Source organism: Vespula pensylvanica, chromosome 2 (genome assembly GCF_014466175.1).
Source record: "Vespula pensylvanica isolate Volc-1 chromosome 2, ASM1446617v1, whole genome shotgun sequence".
Lineage (NCBI taxonomy): Eukaryota > Metazoa > Arthropoda > Insecta > Hymenoptera > Vespidae > Vespula > Vespula pensylvanica.
Genome location: NC_057686.1, coordinates 2,134,923 through 2,144,318, shown reverse-complemented (window position 1 = coordinate 2,144,318; position 9,396 = coordinate 2,134,923). Strand labels below are relative to the sequence as shown.

Here is a 9,396-nt window from a genome sequence, read left to right as displayed (position 1 = left end):
GACAAAAATTCAATCAACGTGCCTCTGCATTTCTTTATTACTTATGTACAATTATAGAGAGCAATGTGCTACGAATTGGGGATATACCTTTATACACAGATAACAATAACAATAACAATAGTAACAACGAAAAAAAAAAAAAGAAAAGAAAAATATATTCATATCACGACGGCAATAAATTCAGAATAGCTTTTGCAATCTCTGCGAACTGATTTAAAAAGAAAGAGAGCGCATCGTTTAGGATTACACAATAAGCTTCTTAAAATATGAAAAATTGTCGAATACAAGAAAAACAATGGGTGTAAAGAATTGAAAACATTGAAACATTGAAAAACAAAAAAAGATTAAATAAAATACATTCTGTCATTTCGCTTATAAATATGCTTCTACCTATATTCTTTCTCTAAAAAAAAAAAAAAAAAAAAGAGAGAGAGAGAGAGAGAGAAAAACAAGAAAAAAAATATTGAAGCTAGTCGCGTCAATTTTGTTTTCGTTATTTTTGTTAATACTAATTGCGCAAAAAATTTTTTTCTTTCTCGACCTAGTTTCTATCATAAAAATAGAATACCTTAATACTGAATACTTCCACCAAAGAGAGATCGGTAAATTCTTATCAAAGGAGATAAAAAGTTGTATTCATCAGGCCGTAAGTAAAAAATATAACGCGATATAATTGAATCACGTATGATATATGCATAATAATGAATATCAACGAATGGTCCACATATCACAAGTATCATTCAGCCTTTCACTCGATCTTTGATTACCGATCGTTAGGTAACGTTTAATACTCGTTAATTATCTATATTTGTCTTGTTTTCTTTACTCCAGTTAACTGGAATACAAAAGAATGGTCTATCTGTCCTTCTTTAACTACCACCAACGATAAAGATTACTATGAAATTAATCTTAACATTCCTTTGCAGCACTCGCCGAATTTCTTAGACCAAAATTAATTTATACTTTTCGAATGGTTTATGTTGATTCCAGCATACCTCCAGCAAGTTTGGTTGCATATAAATTCAAGGCCTTAAAAGAGAGAGAGAGAGAGGAAAAGATAAATAAAAAAAATTAAAAAAGTAAAAAAAAAAAAAATTAATCATACAAATTTAACGTCAGAGAAAAACAAAACAAAAATGTTGAAACACTTATACACACCTTATATATAAAAGCATACTGTTCTTTAGTTTGCACAGCCCCAGCTCTATCTCTTCTTATCGTATAAACCACTCTTGGGACATCTACCGTTCGTGTAATTTCATACTGCCTAATTCCCAAGTCCAATGCTATCAATGTCCCGGTACGACCTGTACCAGGACTACAATGGACCACTATAGGACCTGGACCACCTCTTTGAAGGGCTCTGCCTTCGAGAAGTACAGCAATAAGTCCTGCACCGTCCGTTTGGACGCCACTGGCTGGCCATAAGTACCAAATATGGTATACTTCTCTGAACGTATTATTTTCTAAATTCTGCAAAAAAGAATAAAAGAAAAAAGAGCACCAACACAATCAATAATATTATGATCATAACTGGAACTGATGATTATGAAAGTGATCTAATAGTGTCATTTGAAATATTAAAAAAAAAAATGTTTAAATAATTCAAACTCTTCTCTCAAATGTCAAGATACTTCAGTATGAAAAATATATATATGACTTACAAATCACTTTCATAATCACATTGGCTCACACGTTAAAAATTCATTTTAATTTGATTTAAATTGATTACTTTCAAGTGTAACGTCGATATAGCATATTTCTCTTTGGTTTCTCGTTTCTTTAACGTCACTTGAAAATCACCGTACAATCTATGACAATCGGTCACTTCGGAAGGTGGTATATATTCGGTACACTTTTCAACCCCGTTTTCAAAAAGATCAGTCAACATAATGATCACTTTAGATTGTTGTTCCCAAATCATACGCCAAAAATCAGTGACGGTTGTATCCAAAGGTGCTTGACAAGCAATATAATATTTTGTCGCATTTTTAGGACCCTGACAAAATATTTGTGAATTTTTATATATATATATATATATATATAGATATATACATACAATGAACCATACAAATAGAATATAATAAATGAACTAACTCGAACGTAACTGGCATTAATGTATTCCGAAAGAGGATCATCGTTGAGTTTTTTCAACGGTACTCTACTTTCTGGAAGTGGTATTACATTCGCATATCTATTCTTCACTTCAGCACCCAAAGGAAGTTCGTCCATCTTAGCGGAAACTTGGGGTATACTTAAAAATTCTTCGTTAATGGCATCAACGTCGTTTGAGAAAGAAGTAAGTCCAGTGAAATTCAATGGGTGAGATGGAACTGCAGTCTGCAAGTAAATAACTAACTAAATAAGTAAGTAAAACTTTAGATATTACAAAATTTTCATCGAAAATACTTTGCAAGTTTGTTTTATTATATTTAAAAAATTCAAACATATAGTTTCTAATTTATGTATGTAATCAAATATTTACAATATGTGTAACACTGCAAATTTTATTATAATTTAATAAAATATATAAACGTTATACATGTAACATACATACACACGTTACTATCCAAGTATTATGTAATAAAATACTCACTGAATCTTCAAAAGCAGGATTACCATAACTTCTTTTGGATGATCTAGCAACGCCTTTTCGCCTAACACTGTTATAAGCAGATACACTGTCCAAACTATAGGCATCCAAAGATACAGGTCGACATCGTTCGCCATAATTGAATCTCGTTTGTCTTTTTCTCATAACGAACTGCAAAAATGGACACATTTGTAATCCGCGAAAGATCAATAATATTCCTATATATATATATATATATATATCGGTTATATGTATGTATATGGCCTCAGTATGACCTCGTATTTATCACAATCGCCATCACCGTTTTTGCGAGTGTTTTATCGTTTCAAACGTTTACCGAAAAGAAATGTGTAACGTTGAAAAGATAGATAAGAAGTTGGAGGTATAATTATTAAAAAATGGAGGGAATATGGATGTATTTAGTAAAACAAAAATTCACTTAAATAACTTTAAAAAACAGAAAATTTTTGATATTAGTCAAATATCACGATCTATAGATCCTTTCATTTTTTTAATAACTAATGTCACAGTTTCATAAATTTCATGATATAATATTACTTTGTTCTTCAGATAATTTTAGAAATGAATTATTCATAAATAAATAATTGATTTTTATTTGAAACTGTAATACCATTATTTATTACTGCATAGTCATATGTATATATTAGATACTAGTTCATAAAAAAAAAAAAAAGAAAGAAAGAAAGAAAAAGAAAGAAAAAAAAATATTTTTGTTTCATGGCACTTGAAATACAAGTAAACACAATGGTAAAGCTAATTTTTCGACACGGATATTCCTACGTAACAAATTACTCATGACTAATACCAGGTAAGGCAAGTTACGAGTAGGCGTACAAACGAGGAAGACTTTCATGAACCTACGACGTAGCTGTTGCATCTTTATAAATCGAAACGTATCTTCTGTTTGGTAATGAGTATAGTCGGTATCGCGAATAACAATTTTATATTCTTTGTTTGAATACATCAAATAAATCTCTCTTACCAGAAGGCCAGCAAGAAGAAGTAGACAGATGAATGCTACTGACGAAACCACAACGACAGCTATTGCGTTGCTAGAATCTATTTCCTGTACTAGGACAAGACTGTGTATCTGAAAGGATAAATTTAATCAAACGATAAAGATTAAACGATATAGAATAAAATATACACAAGAGATTTTAATCTGATCTGTTAGACCAGAGATGAAATTGAACTTACGGTTATTGGAAAATTTGATACAGACGATTTGTAGAAATTTGGTAAGATCTTAGTCATCGCGGCATCGAATCTACCATTTTCATTAACGACGTAAACGTATATGGTAAAAAAAGATTCTTCGGACGATGAATTATCTTTTGAGTTATCCGATTCGGTACATGGGTTTTTATGAAATCTAACTTGTTTCGCCAGAATGACTCTGTAAACATGATGACGATGCTAAATTTTGAAGTAAACAATCAATATGATCGAAGTTATACTTAGAAGCATACTTACTTATCCAAACCTTTAGACAAGATATCAGCAAGAAATTGTCGAAGTTCTTCGAGACGTGGACAAACGTTGTGTCTATTACTCTCAAGTATTATTCTAACCAGAGATGTAATTTCGTCTGATGGTAATGCTTCCAAGATGGTGGCAACAGTAGTTGTAGGGATGCCTACATCAACAGATTTCTTATCACCTAGTAACTTGTCGTCAGGGAACGTTGTAACAAAGGTACTACTTGGAAGATCTAAAGTAACAACGTTTACGAGTGGCGTTGCGTCTAAATTCTCAGTAGTACTTTCAACACTGGTCATCATGTTGTTTTCTGTACTGCTAAGTGTACTTCTAATCGTACTGCTAGTGATAATCGCGTTTGGCGAAGGTGTAACAGGTAAAGTACGTTCAACCGAAGTCGATCTAGGCCACGATGCAATTTCTGAAAAACTTCTTGTACTTTCTTTCGAATCGGAGACATTGTTACTAATGTTGATATCAGTCTGTTCATGATCTATAGACAACGTCTCTTCGATAGCCAAGGTTGTCGTTGTGAAAGAGTTTCTATTATTTTCCGTTAATGTAACAAATTTGTATTCAACAGTATTACCGGAATAAGACGAGGAACTAGTCGTTGGATTAACGGAAGATTGATCAGAGGATTCGATTGTAGTTTCCGTAGAAAAATCGTTATCGATACCAGTACCAAGAGTCGAATAATAATCATCTGTAAGAGTTGATTTGCTAGTTGGAGTGTCGGTAGTTTTCGTATCTAACATGGAGGAATCAACGGGGACAGTAGTGGTCATTGATACGATTGTATTTGAATTAGTACTTTCAGTTATACCGTTTCCTGTTAAATCGTTAGGATCATCGCTCTCCGATTGAACGTAAGGAAACGATGTTTCTGTTGTTAGAGTCCCAATTGTGAGAGTTCCAATAGATGAAGATTCGGTCGATGTACTGCTGCTGCTGCTGCTGCTGCTGCTGCTGCTGCTACTGCTGCTTGACAAAGATAACGAACTGGTAGACTCGATTGTTGAATTATTTACAGTTTTATAACTACTTTCGAATGCTCCTGATTGTTGAATACTATTCTCTAAAACAACCGAAGGCTCGGTTACTATCAGCTTTTTTTCAGAATCCTTTCGACCAATCGTGTTCTCGTAAATCGATGCGTCTCTTGTTGTCGTAGCAATGCTTAGATTAATTTTACTCGACTCCAATAATTCCTTTTCGGCAATTACGTTGGACATGGACGATGATGACACAACAGGTAACGTTGGTACTGGAATAATCGTTGTTGATTTAGTTTCGTTGAAATTCATCGAGACATTTTTTATATTGTCTACATTTTTCCCTTCCTCGACGTATTTATCTACGTTTAGCTTTTCCATTCGATCGAACGAGCCTAATTCATTGTCCAAAAATGGAGATGACGAAGTAGACTCGATCGTTGTCGTTGCGATACTGCTAATAGTTTCTGTATCTTCAACTATGTCACCATCAGTTTCGTTAATTACCGTAGAAATCGTCGTTTGCGTTTTTTCTTCTTTTTCTTCTTCTGTTTTCTCTTCTTTCGATCCTTTCTTCTTACGATCTTCATCCTCGAAATCGGATAATTTCAAACCTTTTGCTTTCAAATCACCGCCATTTTCTTCTTCTTCTTTTTGATTGACTTTAACTGGATTAGCTACAACCAATGACGATGATTCCAAATCGCCATTCTTATTCGATAGTTCAATAAACTTTTCTGACACGCTCGATGTTGTCACTCCACCAGCGAAGACCAATAAAATAGCTCCTATGATATCATTGAAGAGAACGTTTACATAGATATTTTTCTTTAACATTGTTTCATTCATTTAATTACTCTCGATCTATTTACACACTTTATTAATCCTTCCAAGTTTATCAATTTCTTATATCTAAATTTATGTTACTTAATTTTTTTTATGTAACTTTTATTAGAATATAATTCAATGTTTTCCAGTTAAAATGAAAAATTAAATTAAATTAAAAAAAAAAGAGAGAGAGAGAGAGAGAGAGAGAGAGAGAGAGAGAAAAGAAAGGAAAAAGAAAGAAGAAATAAGTAAATTTTTTTAAGTGCACAGATTTTGTACCGTCATTAACACTTTTGTTACCATCGTCGATATTCTTTTTTAGTATTAAATCTGATTTTTCCATCCTCCATAAATACGAGTTAATTAGTAACGAAAAAAAATATAAATATTGGAGACAAATGTTTCATGAGATTCTTTTTTTCAAGGTGATACGATAAAACTATCGAATCGTGAGAATATAGACAAGCTAAGAAGAGTTTAACGGATCTAAAAACCGGTTTTACGGGAATATCGCTTGCTCGGCTTTTCGTCGTCGCGAACTATGTACTTACGTATCATCATCATCATCATCATCATCATCATCATCATCATCGTGAACATAAATTTATCTTTTATTTTTCTTTTTTCTTTTTTCCCCTTCCTTTCATTTCCTAATTCCCACGACTCTCGAGACGAACGATTATATTACAAAATACATACATACATGTAGAATAAATTCTACTTACCTAAACATACTCTCAGCAACAAATACGACGTTGCTTCGTACATCTTCTTTTCGATCGGTAACTACCGATACTTTTTCTATTGAATCTGAAATAAAAACTTCCAATTAAATATATTAAATCGTATAAAATATCGATTAATACGAGATAGATAAATAAACAAAATCTAATAACATATATATATAATTTATCTATATAATACAAAAGAAATTAGAGATATAAAAAAGACAGGCTAAAAGATTTATTAAAAATTTATTACAGAAAGAGAGTATTTTGTCTTTTTTTTTTAACTTTCTCAATCAATTACACAAAAATATGTATGTTATACGAAAAATATATAAAATAATACAGATATATTTAAAGCAATTATATATATATATATATACACATATAAATAATTGAAATAACATATCTACATAATAGTATATAAAGAGAAAGAGAGAAGAGAGAGAGTGTGAGCAAAATAACGACGTCGTCATCTTTCGAGCACGCATCAAGCAAAGGAGGTCAATCGCAATGCTCGTCAATTGGATTATCACGAGTTAGGTCTCTGCCGGCACATTACCTCCCGCACCCTCACGAAAAATAACCGAGCTTGAATTCGAATCGAATCAGAAATAAGTGAGTTAGCGAGCTTTCTCGGTAACATCGTTAGGTATTTTCTTCGTGTTAAACGAAAAAAAAGAAAAAGGTAAAAAGAAATGCGATAAATAAAAAGGTAAACTATGTAATTCGATTTGTTCTTCAAATAATTCTGGAGATGAAAATGATTATTTGTATTTATTCAATCGATAAAAATATATATATATATATATGTGTGTGTGTGTATGTGTATTTCTTTATATCATCAAAAGAGAGATTTGATGTTTTTTTTTTTAAATACAAATGATTAAATGGAAGTATCTTTTTAAGTAATATAATATCTAAACTATTATCCAATATTTCTTTTGTGCTCATTTTTAAAATGCAAAAGATTAATAACTCGGATAAAAAAAATATCTAGGAAAAAAGAAAAAGAAAAAAGAAAAAGACCGATATAATTACTGCAGAATTTACACGAGGAAGAGATAAAAGATAGATTCGTGAATCGCAAACTACATCGTGAAAGCGTGAAGAAGCTACAGTATGAATAATTGCGAAAGCGTATGAACGAAAGAACGCTAACAACTGTGAATGTGCATAGTTTAAAAAAATATATATATAATTTACTGTATGTGTACTATTTTTTGTTTTGTTTTGTTTTTGTTTTTTTTAAGTAAAAAATAAAAAATTGATATCACGAAATAATATCGATATATCGTACCATTGTTGATTATTATTACGAATATATCGATTTTTTATTATTCCTTATACAAGATATGTCAAAACTTAACGAGTTTTATAAATCAATTATTCTTTTTCGAGACTTTTGAAATTTGATGTGTAGTTAGGCTTGTAGTTTTACAATTTGAAAAACTATTAAAAAATCTCGATAATAAAAATTTTAATAATCGAAATGAATAAAAGTTTGTTAAAAATTTATGTCGTAATAATTTTTCTTAATAATGTTCATTGATGTATAAATTTTTCTAACATAATTTCTATATACATATTATATATAATATATTTTCTACGCAGTGCCAATTCAATAGGAACGAAAACATCGAAAGATTTGTTTCATTCCTTTCTCTCTCTCTCTCTCTCTCCCTCTCTCTCGAAATAATTCTCTCGTTGTCCGACCAGCCAACGTAATTTCAAGCCATTATTTCATGAAGAACGTTCTATTGCGAGAGAAGCGAGTACAAATACGGGCGGCCTTCTATCGATCGAATTTAATTCTCTTGCTTTGGATCGACAAAGTCTCTGACAATGAGACTCATTCAAGAAATCATTTTGAAATGATTACATTCAAATATTTTTCGATGTTTTTTTCACTCCAAATATTGACATAAACAATAAATTGATTTACCATTTATTAGATACGTCGAATAAATATCATTATTTCAACGATACACTTACTCCATGATTAATATAATTAGAACATAAAATATGAAGAAAAGGATTATATTTTAAGAAAAGAAATTATTTTGTATGTATATGAAACAAAATAAATAACATAAATTGATTTTCGTTCAATTTTTGACGTGAGCCATTTTCATTATTTCCAACATACTTGCAAATAATAATTTTGTTGTGTCATACATATCAGTAAATATAATAAAAAATTTCATAGATATTTTTTGGTCGAACCTAGCTTGTAGTTTTACAATACAAGAAAGAAAATTAACTTATAAATCTTAAAAAAAGTAATTGATTGCTTTGATCCACCATGTGTTTATATTGCAAATATACGATGGACCAAATAAAATGTTAAAGGCTATTTTCTCCGTAACTATTATATATATATATATATATTTATTTATGTATTTATTATTTTATACATACATATATATCTTTAATTTCCATATGTACACACACACACACACACACACACACACACACACACACATACACATATGTATGTGTTGTGTATATATATGTATATATATATATATAAATTCTTAAAAACTTTCCTTTTTCATTAAACGCAACTATACTGCTACTATTTTCTTTGAATATCTGAAAGATAACCTAAGACAAAGCGAAATTGTTCGTAGACAAAGAAACGGGACGTTATTACGAGACCTTTGCCTTTCACGAAGAGAACGAAAGTTCCTCTGTTTCTTAGCAAATTATTCTCACGATAACGTTACACATACATTTACACATACACACACAC

At 30.8% G+C, this 9,396-nt stretch overlaps 1 protein-coding gene across 2 annotated transcripts in view; it reads right to left on the bottom strand.

Moving 5' to 3' along the window:
* Positions 1-8: 8 nt before the first annotated feature.
* LOC122627109 (serine-rich adhesin for platelets) overlaps positions 9-9,396 on the bottom strand; it is a 13,539-nt gene continuing 4,151 nt past the window's right edge. For both annotated transcript variants that reach the window (XM_043807932.1, XM_043807933.1), the window contains 9 exons: positions 6,642-6,726; positions 4,088-5,876; positions 3,812-4,010; positions 3,597-3,704; positions 2,597-2,764; positions 2,098-2,340; positions 1,733-1,999; positions 1,159-1,473; positions 9-1,029 (listed from right to left, as the gene is read on the bottom strand). In XM_043807932.1, coding sequence (XP_043663867.1) covers positions 976-1,029; positions 1,159-1,473; positions 1,733-1,999; positions 2,098-2,340; positions 2,597-2,764; positions 3,597-3,704; positions 3,812-4,010; positions 4,088-5,876; positions 6,642-6,684 — 3,186 coding nt within the window. In that variant the 5' untranslated portion in view covers positions 6,685-6,726 and the 3' untranslated portion in view covers positions 9-975. The remainder of the gene's footprint in view (positions 1,030-1,158; positions 1,474-1,732; positions 2,000-2,097; positions 2,341-2,596; positions 2,765-3,596; positions 3,705-3,811; positions 4,011-4,087; positions 5,877-6,641; positions 6,727-9,396) is intronic.